Source organism: Salvelinus alpinus, chromosome 13, assembly GCF_045679555.1.
Source record: "Salvelinus alpinus chromosome 13, SLU_Salpinus.1, whole genome shotgun sequence".
Taxonomy (NCBI): Eukaryota; Metazoa; Chordata; class Actinopteri; order Salmoniformes; family Salmonidae; genus Salvelinus; species Salvelinus alpinus.
In genome coordinates, this window is record NC_092098.1 from 30,128,930 (window position 1) to 30,149,797 (window position 20,868).

Consider the following 20,868-nt stretch of genomic DNA (forward strand, 5'->3'; position numbering starts at 1 on the left):
AAGTACAGAGAGATCCTTGATGAAAACCTGCTCCAGAGCGCTCAGGACCTCAGATTGGGGCAAAGGTTCACCTTCCAACGGGACAACGACTCTAAGCACACAGCCAAGACCATGCATGAGTGGCTTCGGGACAAGTCTCTGAATATCTTTGAGTGGCCCAGCCAGAGCACGGACTTGAACCCGATCGAACATCTCTGGAGAGACCTAAAAATAGCTGTGCAGTGACACTTCCCATCCAACCTGACAGAGCTTGAGAGGATCTGCAGAGAATGGGAGAAACTCCCCAAATACAGGTGTGCCAAACTTGTAGCGTCATACCCAAGAAGACTCAAGGGTGTAATCGCTGCCAAAGGTGCTTCAACAAGGTACTGAGTAAAGGGTCTGAATACTGATGTAAATGTCATATTTATTTTTTTTGCTTTGTCATTATGGGGTATTGTGTGTAGATTTATGAGGGGAAAAAACAATTGAATCCATTTTAGAATAAGGCTGTAACGTAACAAAATGTGGAAAAAGTGAAGGGGTCTGACTACTTTCCCGAACGCACTTTCTGTCTGGCCAGAAAAAGTATGACATGCTATATTTATTTTTTCCAGACAGCATCAGATACATGGACTACAAGTATGGAGATACATGGACTACAAGTATGGAGATACATGGACTACAAGTATGGAGATACATGGACTACAAGTATGGAGATAGAGGGGCACTGTTTCACTCTCTCAGATACTTTATCAGAGATTGATAAGTCTTTCTGTTGGCGCACGTCTCTGTCAAATAAATTATCAATATTTTATTTGGACAGGCAAGGAGGTACGGTAGGGCGGCCATGCCCCCTAGGGGCCGCCCATAATGCCGGCCCTGCATTTGGCTGTGCCTCATGCTGGTCATATTACCTTTGGGCTGATTATGGATTGTGAACCAATGACAGTGAAACATCAGGCACTGCATAAGTTTATAACAGACATTTTATTGAAATAAGAGTTGGGGATGAGGAGTGATGCAGGATCAACAGGCTAGCTTGAGAAATAGTCATTTCAGTTGTCACATTATTTCTTACTACAGCTGTTCTGTAGGCCTATTCCTGGTTGCTGGGCTTATGAGTAAGTACATTTTTCTCACACATAGTTCTGGGTGGGAAACCCAGAACCAAATACACCTTTATAATAACATCTGGTCATACTACCAGGTTACGGTTCGGTTTAGAATAAGTGTTAGGGTCAGGGTTAAGTTTAGGGTCAGAGCTAGGGTTGGTAGATAGTTAAAATGTTACTGATAGTCCATCTAGATGCTCTACAGACTATCCAAAAAAAGTGTTACCCAACATCTTGCTGGGGACACATACAATCAAACTGTGGCCAAAGATCAGACCTTCCTATGTAGCTAAGTGTCGTTTTGAGTGAGGGAAACAGACTGCTAAGATTTCTTGGGAGCATTGGACACTGCTGCTATTGCAGGTTCACAGGCACATCAGCATGTATGGTAACATTACAATTAAGAAGCTAAAGTCACAAACACAATTGGTACCCTTGAGACTGCTTTTTACATTGGCTTAAATAAAATGATTAAAATGTTTGAGCTCAACTAGCAGAGGTATAACAACAATGGTCATAGAGATATGGCATATTAAAATCACATCAGTTTGTATACATTTATAAATAAAATGTATTTAGATCACTTTCCACATATGAGGACTTGGTACATAACTGGAATATAGTGCCACTGTGTTTCTGTTATGGATTTCAAGCACACTTATTCTGGTAGTAATATAATAATCTTTCATTAGTTGTACAGAACTTCATGTCTACAAACTATACCAGGTCACTGCACAGTATAATCATATAGGGGTGACCCTGGTCCTTTAGGTGGGCTGCAAGCACTACATATCCTCCATGTTCAGGATAAAGCAATGCCAGGGAGGTGGTTTTAACAGCATAATAACACAAACACATACACTAGGCATGTCATTGATGACAGTATGGGGTTGTTCCCTAACAAAGCAAAATATCAACTCATATTGACCCTGGCTTTGGGTTTGGGGTTTAGTTCTGTTTAGATGAACAGCTGCACATGGAATATCAATAACAATCTTACAATTAAAGAATAATACATACTATCTCATTGGAATCAATGTAACATGAGAACAGCAATACAGAATGGACAACTCATTCCACACTCACTATTGGCATATTCATTAATACTGCAGCACAAAACCAGCAAAGGGACGTGGATTATTGGAACTCTATAGCGGTGTTTGATTGTTGTGGCAGGTCGAGCAATCAGAAAAGGGATGAGAAGCATGAAATGATCAGCTGCCTGCAAGCACCAGTAAAAAAGGAATGGCAGACGGGAGCAAACATAATAATAGCTACCATAAATAGCGGTTTATCATAGTGGTTACTAAAACGAGAAAAGAATGAAATCCACTAATGCATTAAAATCTATTTCATGTTCCCTGGCTCTGCTCTCACCACTCCATATTGGCTCAGAATGGTACTTGATGCATCATAGAGACTTAGCAACTGGTTCAACTTGCAACTTCGGCTCCAGCAAGGCCTGGTAGATGGCACTCAATCGAGTATGGTTGGGCAAGTAGGAAAAGTACCACGGAAGAATATAAAGCATTAAAAAGAATAGACACAAAAACATATATGATATTACACTTTTCAATATTGGAAATACAGTACAAAGAGGTGGGGCGATGGCTTAGTGAATATGAAAGGTTTCTTATTTTTTGGAGAGCTTCACCATCAACCACATTTTACGACATTAAGACATTTAATTAAGGATGGACTGGGGATGTCACATTCTCCCATGGAGGTAAGGATGGTGGAGAGGAATAATGCATGACTAGAACACTAACAGCTGCTGTTTGTTCTTGAAGAGAGGTGTGGAGTGGAGGGTGGTGAGTGAGTGGACGGAGAGAGAGTTCAGTTCTTCAGGACTGAGTCGTACACCTGGTAGACATACTGGGTCACCTCAGGAGCCCGGCACTTCAAGGACAGCTGGAAGAGAGGACATGCAAATATATAGATTGATGTACAACTATACTGTAGGTTACCTTTCAGCTCAATAACTCTGAACACTTCACCTTATCCACTGCACAATACTTTAATTGCTTTGCAACTCTTTTCATTCGGGACACTTCATGTAAACAAAATGATATATTACAATAATATATAATAGTGTTATTGAGTATGCCTACAAAGTATATTAAATCAGTTAATGCATTTTCCTTCGACCAGATTTAACATCTGCATTAATCAGTTTCTATTGACAGTGGCCTAATTAAGTCAGACTAATTGAAAAATCTTACCACCCCTACTCACGTTTCCTGATTATTGGATTCCACAGATGTATTTTTTTTTTTTTAAGTCTCACTTTCTATCCATACTTCCTCTTTACAAACTCTACAACATGAATAAATACTAGTACGTAGTCAGACATTCTCCTGTTATTATGGCCTGGTCCATATGTTGTCACTGTTCCATGACAGGCCTTGATGCTGTCCCAAAGGTATTTGTCTGAGAGGAGTCAATAAATTGTCCACACAAAAGCAGCCCTTGACCATTTCGAAAAACCGTTCGGCCTCTGTGCTAAGCCTTTGCTAGGTGCATTCTTTCAGTGGCTTAGCAACAATAAAATTGTTGTACTTTATGTACCTAATAAAATCAAATGTTATTGGTTGCGTACACATATTTTGCAGGTGCAGCAAAATGCTTATGTTTATAGCGCCAACAGTGTAGTAGTAACTAACAATACACACAAATCCCCCAAAATAAAAAGAAAGGAATTAAGAAATATCAGAACAAGCAATGTCAGAGTCCGGAATATAAATATCTATGTATATGATGGTGTGTATAGACTGGAACACAAAGCCCTACACTTGTCCTCAGAAACACAGAAAGGTTGATATGAACTGTTAATGAATTAACCCCAGTGTATTATCTATGTATGGGGGTAATAAACGTAGCCATGGCCATCACAATAGCTCACTTTCTATTATCAGTCTTCCACTGCCCTGATGTCAACAAAGCAGTGTTTGTTCTCAACTGCTTTGACGGGCTAACAGTCTTTTGACCCATAGCAGAGCCGGCTTTCAAACCAGTTGGTCACAAGCAAGATTTATTTGCTTGCAAATGAAGTTTCCCCAGGAACTGTCTCTTTCTAGAGTCTAACTAATCTACCCTATCCCACTGTTATCCACAGGCTGCAGCAGCATGACTGCTCTGAGGGGACCCTGGGTTGAATTCCCATTATTAATCAATTAGCTGGAGACTGACAGCATGGCCAGCCAGGCCAAACAGGCTTTTCCTCGAGGAGACACACATCACAGGTAATCAAGCCAGGGAGCAGCCAGTGCCTGAATAGCTGCCTGTAAAACAATCAGGGTGAGGAGGCACTAATCTGGAGATTAATGTAGTCACCCAGCCAGGCAGTCAGAGAGAGTGTGGCAGGCAGAACACAGCAGCACTGAAGTTCCACTGTGGAGAGTACCAGTGGGTAAGCACTACCATAGAGACGGTCAGAGAGCTGGGAATCCTCCATGGTTTACTGATGCTGACATTTTTTTGCCTGGAGCTTCACATGAACACGAGAATTGTTGCTAATGCATAACACAAATAATCAAATTTTAGGTGTTGTGACACCTTTTGACAGGTGGTTTACTTAAAGAATAACAATAAGAAAATACTGATAGACAGTTGATCTGGCGAGGACAGAAGGCTATCGCTGTGTTCATTTACAATTAATACAGTCAGCAAATGGAATATCATCCACCAATGAGTATGGTTTTATTGGATGTATGAAAGCCAGCCCTCCTTATTGCCAAGAAATATGAGTGTTCTGCTACACTGTTTGTTTTCTAAAGAGCCTTCAGCTTGACCACTGAGCTCACAGATCTTCCCTGACAACAACCTCTAACTTGACACTATGAGCCATAGAGACCTGTTAAAGAGAGAAGAGATCAAGGCGCCCCATTAACATTTGGTTAATGGGGCGCGGCTCTGTTGCAACCTGCAGTGTGTGTGACGTTTGGTGTGGTGTTATTTTATGTTTTTAATTTGTACACTTAGCTTACAAACAATCTGCCAACCATGGATTTACAGTGGTGGGGTGTTGGACTGATCTTGTTGATCGTGTACATACCCGCTATGAACGGACTAAATTATGAAAACGCTGCTGGCAGTGGAATCCAATACAGCAGGGAGTTCTTACTACAATGCAACTCAAATACAAACGAGTTGGATATCCCAGTGGCCCATCTAATACCTGATTGTCTGCGAGTGGATTACAAACCCAAATGCAAATGTGGAAAACGCGGGGGAATCAGACAAAGACTTAAAAAATTTAAGAACAAACTTCCCTTACCCACCACCTTTCTGATTAATGCCAGGTCACTGAGGGGGAAAGCGGGTGAGTTGTCAGCGAATCTGTGCTTCAAACACGAATATCGGGAGGCCTGTTTGCTGGCATTTACTGAGACTTGGCTGGATGACAGAGTCCTGGACAGAGAAGTGGAGCCGGCCGGCTTCACTCTGGTCAGAGCGGACCGTGATCTGACAGTCACAGGGAAACTTCACGGCGGGGCGTCTGCCTGCTTGTCAGGGACCAGTGGTGTAAATCGATCCTGGTAAGAGAGAGACTCTGTACCCCCGACATTGAACTGCTTTCTGTGTCACTGCGACCTTACTATCTGCCCCGTGAGTTCCCCCAATTGTTTGATACCGTTGTGTACATTCAACCTAAAGCTAATATAACAAAGGCGTCAGAGATTATTTATAATCTGTCACAGAAACTGGAATCCATCTCCCCCGACGCACCCAAATATATTTTAGGGGATTTTAACAACTGTACCTTGCACAAAGTCTTGCGCACATACCATCAGTATGTGAAATGTCACACTAGGAAAAATAGGACTCTTGATATGTGCTATGGGACAATACCAAAGGCGTTCTCTGCCACCACCAGACCTCCCCTGGGGACATCAGACCACAATGTGGTCTACCTCAGGCCAACCTACTGTCGGCTGCTGGAGAGGGAGAAACCCACAGTTCAAACTGTCCAGATCTGGAATGACAACAGTATCACTTGTCTCCAGGGGTGTTTTGACTGTACAATGTGGGAGGTATTTGAGGACAGCAGCTCTGATCTTGATGAACACACAGATGTTATTTCAGACTATGTAAACTTCTGTGTTGAGTCAGTTGTGCCTACTAAGACCTGTAAAATCTTCCCTAACAACAAGCCTTGGGTATCAAAACATCTAAAATCACTACTTGATAGGAAGAAGGCAGTTTATGCTGGGGGTGATAGACAGGCTTTAAGAGATGTACAACGTGAGATCAAAAGACAGATACTGGTGGACAAGGAGGCATACAAGCAAAGGGTGAAGAGGACCCTCTCCTCAGGAAACGCAAGGGTGGCCTGGCAAGGGATTAAATCCATGGCTAGTGCCCCCCACACAGGCAGGGAAAAACCAGTGCTGACCTTGGGAGATATGAGGGCCAGAACATGGCTAATGAACTGAATGTTTTCTTCTCAAGATTTGAATCAGACAACGTTGTGTCGGAGGTAAAACAAATGGAAGCATCATTACAAATGTTTGAGAGAGTTGTTGTACAACAGTCTGATGTTCTAAAGTTGTTCAGGGGATGTAACACATACAAAAGCCCAGGCTCAGACAAAATAAGTGGACATGTGTTAAAGCACTGTGCTGAACAACTGGCTGGTGTTTTTACAGACATTTTCCAATCCTCACTCAACCAGCAACACGTTCCAGTATTGTGGAAAAAATCTATAATTATACCAATTCCTAAAGCATCTAATCCTTCTGAGCTCAATGACTACCGCCCTGTCGCCTTGACATCCTTAGTAATGAAATGCCTTGAGAAAATTGTGAAAAGTCATATTCTCAGTGTCACCCAGAAGCTCCTCGACCCATTTCAGTTTGCCTATCAGCCTAGCAGAGGAGTTGATGATGCCATTCTTACACTATACCAACACAGGCAATACCAACACAGGCTCTCCTCAGGGATGTGTTTTGTCCCCACTTCTGTACATCTTGTACACTAATAGTTGTACTAGTTCCCATACTGACAGACACCTCGTTAAGTTCGCTGATGACACTGCCTTGATCAGCCTGTTGCATGATGACGAGGAACACCATGGCCCGGTCCTAGATGACTTTGTAGAGTGGTGTGAGGAATCACACTTGGTCCTCAATACCAACAAGACCAAAGAGATGTGCATAGACTTCAGGAAGCGTACAACACCTACCTCTGCTCAGAGGTCAGAATATAGAAATTGCAGAGGAATATAAATATCTGGGTGTCCTTTTGGACAATAAGCTTCAGTGGAGTAAATGTACAGATCTGATCTACAAAAAGAGAAAACAGAGACTGTACTTTCTCAAAAAGTTGGGATCTTTTAATGTAGACTGTACTATATTGACTCTGTTTTACAAATCTTTTATTGAGAGTATTTAAACTTTTTGTATTGTTTGTTGGTTTGGCATTGCCACTGTCAGCCAGAGAAATATGCTGAGAAGGATTATCACCACAGCAAGCAAGGTACTTGGAGTCAAACAGACAAGCCTGGATGAGATCTTTAAGGTCAGGGCCCTCCGCAAGGCCCACAAAATAATTTTAGACCCAAGCCACCCCCTGTACCTGGACTTTGAGCTACTCCCCTCTGGGCGCAGGTATAGGGCACCCCTCGGCAGGAAAAATAGAACTAGACAATAATTTGTGCCAGGTGTGATATCCCTCCTAAATAGCTCAGGCGAATGTTCCCATCGACTCCGTAAAACCAGCAGGCTAGTCTTTAAAAAAATATATATATATATGTTTTATTTCTTATTTCTTGGTACGTAACTTATGAAAGTTGTAGTGTCAATTTTGTTTTGTATTTAATCGCCACTTTGAATGTGTACTTTGAATGACACTGCAACAAAAGTTCCCCATGGGAACAATAAAGTCAGTAAGTAAGTAAGTTGTCAGAGACTCCGCTGAGGTGACACCAAAGAAAAAGTACAGGACTATAACTTAGGGAAAAGAAAGCACTTGAAAGAAATAATAGGAAACTGGAGTCAAGACATTTCTCAAGAAAGTAAAAGAAATCGCAATATAAAATATAATGTTTTGGATAGACCTCACCTGAATACATTCATCAGGATGTATGCATGTTTGGCCTTGAATGGCTAAGAAATGAATCAATTAAGGACCTGTCTATGAGTATGGACTCACTAGACAAACTGACTTGATGCACCTGACCAAGCCTGCCTTTAGGAGCTATTAGCATTGCTACATGGGGCTTTTGACCTTGTTCATGGCCTGCCATTACTCTGTCAGATGACAGGTCATTCCCAATGAGCCCTCGATGATGAACAGGCTCCTTCAAACACATGATGAGGGAACAGGATATGGCTGGGTGTGTGTTAAACAAAGAAGATCGATAACTTTCATTACTTCCATAAACCATCTCTAGGTACCACTGTACTACCTCCTGGATGTAACATGCACTTTATTATAAGAGAGTGTAGAGAAGCTGCTGTCTAGGGCCTTTGGGGTGTGTTCAGCTGGAGGGAAAAAACACAAAAATGTGTTTATTTCCCTCATACTCTAGTGAGGGAAGGGTGGAAATATTAATACAGTCAACAAATGGAATATCATCCACCAATGAGTATGGTTTTATTGGATGTATGAAAGCCAGCCCTCCTTGCCAGGAAATATGAGTGTTCTGCTACGCCTTCTGCTTGGCACTTCAGACCTTTACCGACAAAAACGTTATACATATGTGTGAGTTCTGAATTAGGAGGGTTGAGGTTCGGTGGGTGTCTTACTGTGTAGTTGGGGTTGCCGGGTTGGATGCGGAGCTCAGCCAGGATCCAGATGCCGTTGGTGAGCTTGAAGGACTGGTAGAGCATATCCTGGCCCTCCACGTTCCTCTTGGCGATGGTGTAGATGTTGTCGTTCTGCAGCTTCCCCGACACCGTGTCTGCAAGGCCACATTACATACGAGTCAGGAATATAGTTGAAGTAGGGATCGAAATGTAAAAACATTTTGGGGGGGAATCCTGGTTAAAGGATTTCTGGAATCATGAGGGAATAAGCTGAGGGGGAATCTTTAAATTGAAAATGTAAAAAAAATATATATAATGGAATTTTGCAACTAGGTGGAAATCAGCGCTACATAGAATAAAGGCCTTGGGCTGAGCTTTGCCTAAGGTTGACTACTGTTAAGTGCACATTGGATAAGTGCATTCTCTGGTGTATTGCGGTTCAGCAGTTCAAATTCATTCTTTGTACTTACCGTACTCATTTAGACATACAGAACTGAGAGAGGAGTTATCTATTGACTGAGGTATTGTACAATAGCAGCTTCATTTTCGGGACGCTTCATTCTCTAGTCTACGGATTAGGAAGAGTTTCCATTATTGGTTTGCAGCTTCATCTAAAAACTAGGACTGAGGGACTCGATACAACAAGATGGAGATGAAAATTTAATGTAAGACAAAATTCTGAATAATAATAATAGCTTTATCATATCCTGTTAGCTGCTCTTGACTCATATTAGACTACACACGTTGCCTGATATATCATTACATTTCCATGACCTACATCAGCTGCCTATTCCCCTGTCCCAGTCAATCTTTACCCTTAAGGCAACTCTAATGGTTTCTCTGTGAGCCTGGCTAACTACTGGCAGCAGGGAGCAGCTCAGCTAATACATCTACATTAGCTTCACAAAACAACTGCAGGAGCTAAGTCCCTCCTTTGTGCTCCTACGTGAGGAAAAAGAAAGTGTCATGATCTAAGTAGAACTTTAAGGAAGGAACAGAGCTAGGATAACTTCTAACAGTGCGTATGCTGCACTCTTATTGTGGACTGTCAGGACAGGGAGTAGCTACTACAACTGCCAGATCTCACATCTAGATGTGGGGATGGCACTACACACTAGGTCTAAGGGGCTTAAAATCATAGGTCAAAGGACTAACTACCACTACCATAACCGCTGACCCTGAGGCCCATGTCCCATTGTAGGTCCTGTCCTGAGCACTGGTCAGTGCCACCACTCTCACCCCCTAGTCACTCTGTTGTCTGGGGGCAACAGGGCATGGTGTGGGTTATCATTAAAGAGCTTGTGTGAAGTCTCCTTCAGGGAAAGAGGGAGTGGAGAGGTGAGGCGAAGAGCCTTGAAAGGAGTCCTGAGAGGCAGGCGGTGGATGGAGAGAAGGAGAAAAAGGGTTAAAAAAAAGAAAGAGGCAGGACTAGTGACAGTGGAAAAGAGAAGTTGATCTCTCCTACAGCGCAGTGGAACAGCTTCCTGTACGAAGTGTCTTTATTAGGTTATAGTCTGCAGGGAGACTTCTAGTGGGCAAGGCTTCCACGCTCTAACCATTTACCTTGGAGCAACACTTGTCAGTCATAGATGGCAGGTGACTGTTTTTTGTTACCCCACTTTGTTTGAATGTGAGTGGGAACTTAAGTGGTCAGTGGCTTGTCATTTTCAAGGCAAAAAATGAATTGTCGAATAGTCTTTTTAAGGGCAGAAAGGATGTCTGTTGTATTCTAATAACAGCCGTTGAAACCATCCAACCACTATCACATTGACATGCTATGTCTTCAAATGAAGAAGAGAGACAAACACTGATTACTGGGCAAATGTGATATACACTAAAATCAAAAGCATGATTCAAGACCATTTAAAGTGATGAGAGATTACCCTCATTAGCTAGCTAGTACATTGCCAACTTGGTAACAAATGTTTCGTATTTGCTATACCAGTCATACCATTAGCATACAATAATACTACACCACCAGCTTCAATGTCATAGAACTCTCCTTCTGTGGCCTCCAACTGCTCTTAAATGCAAGTAAAACTAAATGCATGCTCTTCAACCAATCGCTGCCCGCACCTGCCCGCCCATCCAGCATCACTACTCTGGACGGTTCTGACTTAGAATACGTGGACAACTACAAATACCTAGGTGTCTGGTTAGACTGTAAACTCTCCTTCCAGACTCAAATTAAACATCTCCAATCCAAAATGTAATTTAGAATCGGCTTCCTATTTCGCAACAAAGCATCCTTCACTCATGCTGCCAAACATACCCTCGTAAAACTGACCATCCTACTGATCCTCGACTTCGGTGATGTCATTTACAAAATAGCCTCCAACACTCTACTCAACAAATTGGATGCAGTCTGTCACAGTGCCATCCGGTTTGTCACCAAAGCCCCATATACTACCCACCACTGCGACCTGTACGCTCTCGTTGGCTGGCCCTTGCTTCATAGTCGTCGCCAAACCCACTGGCTCCAGGTCATCTACAAATCTTTGCTAGGTAAAGCCCCGCCTTATCTCAGCTCACTGGTCACCATAGCAGCACCCACCCATAGCACACGCTCCAGCAGGTATATTTCACTGGTCACTCTATTTCACTGGGACAATATACACACTTTTGTTTGTACTTTGTACTTTTTAAGAAAGATCAATTCAAAAATCTATTTTATTGAGGAAATGTAATCATTGTTTCTCTTAATTTTGATAAAAGAGAAGAATGTAATGAATTGAAGATTATTTGATGTAAAAATCTAAATGTACACTTTAAGGTTGTCTCATTAGATTTGGGATGTTGGGGAAAAAAATGGGGTCCCTGCTGAAAAAGTTTGAATACCACTGCTCTACCATTATCTTAATATGAAGATGAGAAAAACTCACCGTTTCAGTCTGAATTTACAATAGAACAATTTACTAGGTTTGGAAATGGAAGTACAAATAACTAATCAAACCAACAACCCATTTCCCAGAAAACGCATTTCTCTAAAGAAGCTTATAGAACACAGCTCCCTCTCACACTGTATTTAGCTCACAGAGTGCCAGTGACAATGAACATGAAAAGAGCCTCCAATCATTCCATTAATTTCCACACTCCAAAGCTGCTTATCACAGCCAAGGTGAGGGAATGCATGAGCAGAGCTGTCCTTGTAACCTGGGGCTGGAGAGGGTCAATACTTTGTGACCCCAGAGTGGTGTAGGAGGATCAGGCATTATTGGAATGGAAATGCTGAAATATGGAGAGAATGAGAGTGTGTGCATTTGTGTGTTTGAGAGAGTGTGTGTATGAATCTGTATGTGTGTGCACATGTGTTCCTGTAGGTGTGCGTGGAACGATATCGACAAATAAATTGTAGGCAGGTGTGTAACCCTGGAACCTAAGGCGGTGATGTTGTGATTACTGCAACACAGCAAGAGGGTTAGAGGAAAAGGCCAATTCCACCAATGAATGCTACCACTTAAAACCCCAAGTCATGTTATCTGATTCTCCAGTAAACCAGTAGCATCTCTTTTAAACCAATGCCCTCAGCTCTGTGTTTAATCAACTGGCTTCAGTGTAGTGAACACAAATTAGGAAATTATTTGATTTTGTGGTTTGATGGTTTCTAAGGTCACCTGTCCATTTTGGTAAATCAGACATTGCATGTGGACTAAACAATAACTAAAGCTACTCCCCTCCAGATACTACCTTCCCAAAACAATAACTGCCCTCTCTGTCCTGTAGTTGGCTCAACATGTTAGATCAGTGAAAGGAGAGGATAGTAGTAATTGTGATTCAGACTTGAGCTCTGTGAAGACAACAGGCCAAAACACCACTAAGTCACCGAACACAAGCACACAGAGATTTCATATCTGTTAAAAAATGACTAAGCATGTAATGGGGAAAGGGTTTTTCTACGGGGCTCATATGTTGATAGATAATGCAGACGACCATCTGTCATTTGTCCATCATTTGTTAAGTGCATCAAAAATTGAAATACATTGAACTTTTGACAGATAGAGTTGAAGTCGGAAGTTTACATACACTTAGGTTGGAGTCATTAAAACTCGTTTTTCAACCACTCCACAAATTTCTTGTAATTCACTGTATCACAATTCCAGTGGGTCAGAAGTTTACATACACTAAGTTGACTGTGCCTTTAAACAGCTTGGGAAATTCCAGAAAATTATGTAATGGCTTTAGAAGCTTCTGATAGTCTAATTAACATCATTTGAGTCAATTGAAGGTGTACCTGTGGATGTATTTCAAGGCCTACCTTCAAACTCAGTGCCTCTTTGCTTGACATCATGGGAAAATCAAAAGAAAACAGCCAAGACCTCAGAAAAAAAATTGTAGAGACCTCCACAAGGCTGGTTCATCCTTGGGAGCAATTTCCAAACGCCTGAAGGTACCACGTTCATCTGTACAAACAATAGTACGCAAGTATAAACACCATGGGACCACGCAGCCGTCATACCGAACGTACTTTGGTGCGAAAAGTGCAAATCAATCCAAGAACAACAGCAAAGGACCTTGTAAAGATGCTGGAGGAAACAGGTACAAAAGTATCTATATCCACAGTAAAACGAGTCCTATATCGTCATAACCTGAAAGGCCGCTCAGCAAGGAAGAAGCCACTGCTCCAAAACCGCCATAAAAAAGCCAGACTACGGTTTGTAACTGCATATGGGGACAAAGATCGTATTTTTTGGAGAAATGTTCTCTGGTCTGATGAAACAAAAATAGAACTATTTGGCCAAAATGATCATCGTTATGTTTGGAGGAAAAAGGGGGAGGCTTGCAAGCCGAAGAACCACGGGGGTGGCAGCATCATGTTGTGGGGGTGCTTTGCTGCAGGAGGGACTGGTGCACTTCACAAAATAGATGGCATCATGAGGCAGGAAAATTATGTGGATATATTGAAGCAACATCTCAAGACAAGTCAGGAAGTTAAAGCTTGGTCGCAAATGGGTCTTCTAAATGGACAATGACCCCAAGCATACTTCCAAAGTTGTGGCAAAATGGCTTAAGGACAACAAAGTCAAGGTATTGGAGTGGCCATCACAAAGCTCTGACCTCAATCCCATAGAAAATTTGTGGGCAGAACTGAAAAAGCGTGTGCGAGCAAGGAGGCCTACAAACCTGACTCAGTTACACCTGCTCTGTCAGGAGGAATGGGCCAAAATTCACCCAACTTATTGTGGGTGGCTTATGGAAGGCTACCCAAAATGTTTGAGTCAAGTTAAACATTTTAAAGGCAATGCTACCAAATACTAATTGAGTGTATGTAAACTTCTGACCCACTGGGAAAAACGGAGTTTAAATGTATTTGGCTATGGTGTATGTAAACTTCTGACTTCAACTGTAGACGGATGCATAGAGAGCTCTTCATGCATTTAATCCGTCTTTGCATGCTCTCCCCTCATCAAATGAGGTCTCCTTCCACTGAATCACCAGCACTCAATCGATAGGAAACAACACCAACATGAGGTGACAACATCCTTCACTTGTACTCACAGCAGTTCAAAACCCCACATTAAGCTCCAGTTTCAATATCCCCTAACAAAGCTCCTCTGACATAAAAAAGACAGAAGAGGAATACAGGCAGCTAGATTGTCAATGAGACTCACAACCTCAAAGGCCTTTTTTAAATTTGTGTAGATGACTACGGTGTGTGTGTGTGTCACCCATAAATAGTAGCGGCGTTGTGGATCAACCCTTATGTCCTCACAAAGTGCTTTAAGACTGAATCACGCTCGAGACAAGAATAGCCACCAAGGTTCAAATTCAACAGCACAGCGTGAACAGCTCTGATGATAGACATTGAGCACACAGTACACATTTTTATTCCAGACCTGTATCACTGTTTTCATACCATGGAGTAGTGGACGAAGGAAAACCCAGAGATTAAAATAGTGACAGCCCTTAGAGTACATATCATTGTTAGAGATATGTTATTTTTTTAGAAACACGAGCAATGGACATTAGAATGGTGAAGTCCAAATGTGAGATTTTTGGTTCCAACCACCGTGCCTTTGTGAGACGCAGAGTAGGTGAACGTATGATCTCAGCATGTGTGGTTCCCACCGTGAAGCATGGAGGAGGAGGTGTGATGGTGTGGGGGTGCTTTGCTGGTGATATTTTGGTGATTTATTTAGAATTCAAGGCACACTTAACCAGAATGGCTACCACAGCATTCTGCAGCGATACGCCGTCCCATCTGGTTTGGGCTTAGTGGGACTATCATTTGTTTTTCAACAGGACAATGACCCAAAACACACCTCAAAGACTGTGTAAGGGGTATTTTACCAAGAAGGAGAGTGATGGAGTGCTGCATCAGATGACCTCCACAATCACCCGACCTCAACCCAATTGAGATGGTTTGGGATGAGTTGGACAGCAGAGTGAAGGAAAAGCAGCCAACAAGTGGTCAGCATATGTGGGAACTCCTTCAAGACTGTTGGAAAAGCATTCTAGGTGAAGCTGGTTGAGAGAATGCCAAGAATGTGCAAAGCTGTCATCAAGGCAAAGGGTTGCTACTTTGAAGAATCTAAAATATTAAATATATTTTGATTTGTTTAACACTTTTTTGGTTACTACACGATTCCATGTGTTATTTCATAGTTTTGATGTCTTCACTCTTATTCTACAATGTAGAAAATAGTAAAAAATAAAGAAAAACCCTTGAATGAGTAGGTGCGTCCAAACTTTTGACTGGTACTCTATAGCTTTCGTCCATAGATGTAAGGAGACCTACCTGCATTTAAGTGGCACTCCTTAATCTGGTACTGCAGCTCGTTCTCATTGGGGATGTCTTTCCAGGTGGCCAAGAACACCTGTCGCTCTGATGCAGATGAGGGGAACAAAAGAAGAGTGACACCAGAACTGAGCAGGGAGCTACTTCCTCTGAAAAGTATATTTTATACCAAGGGTCCTCGAGTTGGTCTAAAATAAACTCTTTGGTGATAATGAGTCTACTGTTATGGTAATGACCTGGATATTGAGTGTTTGTGACTTGCTTCCAGACACACGTACCCATTTTGCCATCCTCCACGAAGAAGATGTTGAGTGGGATAAGCCCGCTGAAGTAGAAAACGTCAATGTTGTTCTTCACAGCCACCTGTGGACGAAAGACAACGTCAACCCAACGTTAATATGACATCAGTCAGTGGCGTAGTGCCATGTGCAATAGAGGTGGCTGATTTGGACATAATGGAATGGAAGTCCTCAAACATATGAGACACAGCTAAGACAGACAACTGTAAATATAGAATTGCTCTAAATAAGAAAAAGTGCGGTTGAAATTTCATGCAGTGTGTCATGTCTAGACAGAAGTAAGACTGGAGACGTTTCTATTTGTGAGAGTGGGTGGCGAAGGCTTGAAGCTGATCAAGTGTCTGGGCTGTTGGACTCTTCGACTAACGGAGTACAGCCCTCATGGGCACTCTGAGCTCTCTCTGAACTTGATTATCATGGCTGGCCTCATGGAGAGTGACCCTTCGGCATCGGCTGGTAGTCCTGTCCCTACTCTGTTCATGAAGACATTAGCAGGAGACCAGACCCCAGCCGGCATCACCGTAAATGACAGGAACACTGTGTCCAAGTTGCGCACTGCCAGGCACCGAGGACACACACACACAAAATGGCTGTCTCAGCTGGAGAGCCCTGTCCACTAGGGTTCTTTGGACTGAATATTTTCCGGCTCCATCTCTCTCTGAGCCACTAAATAGTGAGAATGAGCTGACTGGAACTAATAAAGTCTGCTCATGGATGGGCTGCATTCCAGGATAGCTGAGTAGCTGTCATATTTGCCATTCTATAGGCTTACATGCTCTTAGGCATATTACCAAATAATTTACAGAGCTTTAAAAGCGCTACGTATTCAATTTTTGAGACCGGATTAACAGAAAGCTATTCCAGTGACGTGCCTTAGTTCTGTAGGAACTTTAGTGGTCTAATAGGTGTTGATAATTAGTGACTTAATTAATTTGCCTAATATTTTAAATGAATAACGTTGTTGAGGGCACCAGTAATTGTTTTTATTCAAAGAGAACAATTCACTTTAAACTCTGATCACATATCAACAATCTTAAAAGGATATGTAAGGTATTTAATTGTATTAGTCAGCATTTGTCAAAGCAAGAGAAAACGATACTTTTTTATGAAGATAGGATGTATTATTACGTTAAAAAACACAATGAAAAGAAACAAAGATTATGATTGATCAATTAAGATGATAATTTTGCAATACCGAATAGTCAAGGAGGTAATACAGAGAATGCTGTAATATATTTACTTAATCAATGGTCGGGGTCTCTCTCTTCGGTACAGTCTATTGGTGCAGTCAGCTTTGTATCGCAGCACACGGTATGAAAGTGATCAAGCAAAGTGTAACAGGTCTGTCCATTTTTCAGAGGACATTTCCTAAAGTTCTGTTTCAGTCTAAGACTGTCAAGTCTTTGCCATGCCTACATTCTTCTCTCCCTCCTGCAAGACACGGTCCCGCCCGAACAGATCCTCCTCTGTTTTTAGTCTGTCTTCTTTTTTGACCGGTCTTTTCCCATTCTCCTGTCTGTCTTTTGGCTGAGTTTTAAACTGCCTTTCCAACTGCCAAGGAGCAGTTTTTATTAGGGTGGGTGTTACAATGGCCTCAGAGATCATGGGGAGTGACTAGAAAATGAGACATTTTTTCTAAAAGGCTATCACACCCTTATTATACATATGCAATTGTTGCCAAAGTGTGTGTCTTATATTCTAGAACACAATGATACCATAAATGTAATATGTAAGTAGCCTTGCACGAGCCGTTAGCGTGAGGCAGCTTGATGTACAAGTACACCCCCTGGACAGGACGCTAGTTTATTGCAGGGCCTTACCCCCAATCGCTCTCCTTAATGCTCTCCTTAATGCTGAGTGCCAAGCAGGGACTCATCAGGTTCCATTTTATCAGTCTTTGGTATGACTCGGCCAGGGATGGAACTCACAACCTTACAATCTCAGGGCAGAGACTAACCACACGGCCACTGAGTTGGTGTCATATGTATTAACATGTATTGTGACAATATTACAATTACAGAATGGCAATACAAAAGTACACAAATGTATTACCAATATATTAATGTAATAAACTCAGCAACAACAAAAAAACGTCCCCTTTTCAGGAACCTGTCTTTCAGAAAATCCAAATAACTTCACAGATCTTCATTGTAAAGGGTTTAAACACTGTTTCCCATGCTTGTTCAATGAACCAAAAACAAATAATGAACATGCACCTGTGGAATGGTCGTTAAGACACTAACAGCTTACAGACGGTAGGCAATTAAGGTCACAGTTATGAAAATTAGGACACTAAATAGGCCTTTCTACTGACTCTGAAAAACACCAAAAGAAAGACGCCCAGGGTCCCTGCTCATGTGCGTGAACGTGCCTTAGGCATGCTGCAAGGAGGCATGAGAACTGCAGATGTGGCCAGGGCAATAAATTGCAATGTCTGTACTGTGAGACACCTAAGACACTGCTACAGGGAGACAGGACAGACAGCTGATCGTCCTCGCAGTGGCAGACCATGTGTAACAACACCCGCACAGGATCAGTACATCCGAACATCACACCTGCGGGACAGGTACAGGATGGCAACAACAACTGCCTGAGTTACACCAGGAACGCACAATCCCTCCATCAGTGCTCAGACTGTCCGCAATAGGCTGAGAGAGGCTGGACTGAGGGCTTGTAGGCCTGTTGTAAGGCAGGTCCTCACCAGACATCACCGGCAACAACGTCGCCTATGGGCACAAACCCACCGTCGCTGGACCAGACAGGACTGGCAAAAAGTGCTCTTCACTGACGAGTCACGGTTTTGTCTCACCAGGGATGATGGTAGGATTTGCGTTTATCGTTGAAGGAATGAGAGTTACACCGAGCCCTGCATTCTGGAGCGGGATCGATTTGGAGGTGGAGGGTCCGTCATGGTCTGGGGCGGTGTGTCACAGCATCATCGGACTGAGCTTGTTGTCATTGCAGACAATCTCAATGCTGTGCGTTACAGGGAAGACATCCTCCTCCCTCATGTGGTACCCTTCCTGCAGGCTCATCCTGACATGACCCTCCAGCATGACAATGCCACCAGCCATACTGCTCGTTCTGTGCGTGATTTCCTGCAAGACAGGAATGTCAGTGTTCTGCCATGGCCAGCAAAGAGCCCGGATCTCAATCCCATTGAGCACGTCTGGGACCTGTTGGATTAGAGATGAGGGTTAGGGCCATTCCGCCCAGGAATGTCCGGGAACTTGCAGATGCCTTGGTGGAAGAGTGGGGTAACATCTCACAGCAAGAACTGGCAAATCTGGTGCAGTCCGTGAGGAGGAGATGCACTGCAATACTTAATGCAGCTGGTGGCCACACCAGATACTGACTTACTTTTGATTTTGACCCCCCCCCCCCCCTTTGTTCAGGGACACATTATTCAATTTCTGTTAGTCACATGTCTGTGGAAATTGTTCCGTTTATGTCTCAGTTGTTGAATCTTGTTATGTTCATACAAATATTTAAACATGTTAAGTTTGCGGAAAATAAACGCAATTGACAGTGAGAGGACGTTTCTTTTTTTGCTGAGTTTATGTCATAGCTTAAAACGTATTTAAGAATAGGGATAAAGTCAATACTTTATTGTTTGTCTGTGTGTTACGAAAGTTCTTGTGAGAGGGAGTTGGGTGTTTTCCCACCCAACATCATGGGATATTAAACCAAGGAAACCATTGTTAGACACACAACATGACCTTGGTCGTGTCTTCTGAGGGGTCAGAGTTCAAACTTTTCCTTCAAGTGTGACTGCTTCCTTTTGTTTATAGTGAACACTCGGTCAGCTATCTCGTAAGAGCAGAAACATCAGTACCTCCCCTGATTCCTGAAAGGTTTACTCATGATATATGAAGGTTGGTTGACTTGTTGGGCAAAGACGGTCTGTGGGGGTGAACTTGGTGAGAGAGAGAGAGATCAGCCTGTCTTATGACATTCACACCGTGGGATTATGTTCCTGTGACCCCTAGAGAGTTATAATACTTCCATACAATTGTGAGCTTAAATAACAACCTTGCAAGATACATTAATGTGAAGTATATAATATGTCTCTCCAGTATATGTTTGTGAGTACAGTTTATTAACAGTTTGTGCGGGGGCACTGAAGGCAGGAGTCCATTTTCCAGCTAGTTGCAGTCCTGTGGTGGGGGAGCGCATTAGATCCAACACATTGGCCTCGAACCACTTTACTGCCCTCGCCTCAGTGGCCATGTGTGGGCTGAAGGCTGAATCCTCCAGTTCATCTCTATGTTAACTATACTGAACAAAAATATAAATGCAACATGCAACAATTTCAAAGATTTTACTGAGTTACAGTTCATGAGGAAATCAGTTAATTGAAAAAAAATCTATGGATTTCAAATGACTGAGATTACAGATATGCATATTTTGGTCAGGGATACCTTAAAAGCAATGGGCCTCACAATGGGACTCAGCATCTTATCACAGTATTTCTGTGCATTCAAATTGCCATTGATAAAATGCAATTGTGTTCGTTGTCCGTAGCTTATGCCTGCCCATACCATAACCCCCACGATGGGGCACTCAGCAAACCGCTCGCCCACACGCCGCCATACACGTGGTCTGCGGTTGTGAGCCCGGTTGGAAGTACTGCCAAATTCTCAAAAATGACGTTGGAGGCGGCTTATGGTAGAGAAATGAACATTCAATTCTCTGGCAACAGCTTTGGTGACCAATTGCATACTTGCTCAAAACTTGAGACATCCGTGGCATTGTGTTGTGTGACAAAACTGCACATTTTAGAGTGGCCTTTTAGTGTCCCCAGCACAAGGGGCACCTGTGTAATGATCAGGGCCGTTTAATCAGCTTCTTGATATGCCACACCTGTCAGGTGGATGGATTATCTTGGCAAAGGAGAAATGCTCACTAACAGGGGATGTGAACAAATTTGTGGGTATGGAACATTTATGGGATCTTTTATTTCAGCTCATGAAACATGGGACCAACACTTT

The 20,868-nt window shown here is 42.6% G+C and overlaps 1 protein-coding gene across 3 annotated transcripts in view; it reads right to left on the reverse strand.

Moving 5' to 3' along the window:
• Window positions 1-950: 950 nt before the first annotated feature.
• Window positions 951-20,868, reverse strand: part of ap2b1 (adaptor related protein complex 2 subunit beta 1) — an 87,455-nt gene continuing 67,537 nt past the window's right edge. For all 3 annotated transcript variants that reach the window (XM_071340028.1, XM_071340029.1, XM_071340027.1), the window contains 4 exons: window positions 15,857-15,941; window positions 15,579-15,665; window positions 8,843-8,997; window positions 951-3,005 (listed from right to left, as the gene is read on the reverse strand). In XM_071340028.1, the coding sequence (XP_071196129.1) occupies window positions 2,931-3,005; window positions 8,843-8,997; window positions 15,579-15,665; window positions 15,857-15,941 (402 nt within the window). In that variant the 3' untranslated portion in view covers window positions 951-2,930. The remainder of the gene's footprint in view (window positions 3,006-8,842; window positions 8,998-15,578; window positions 15,666-15,856; window positions 15,942-20,868) is intronic.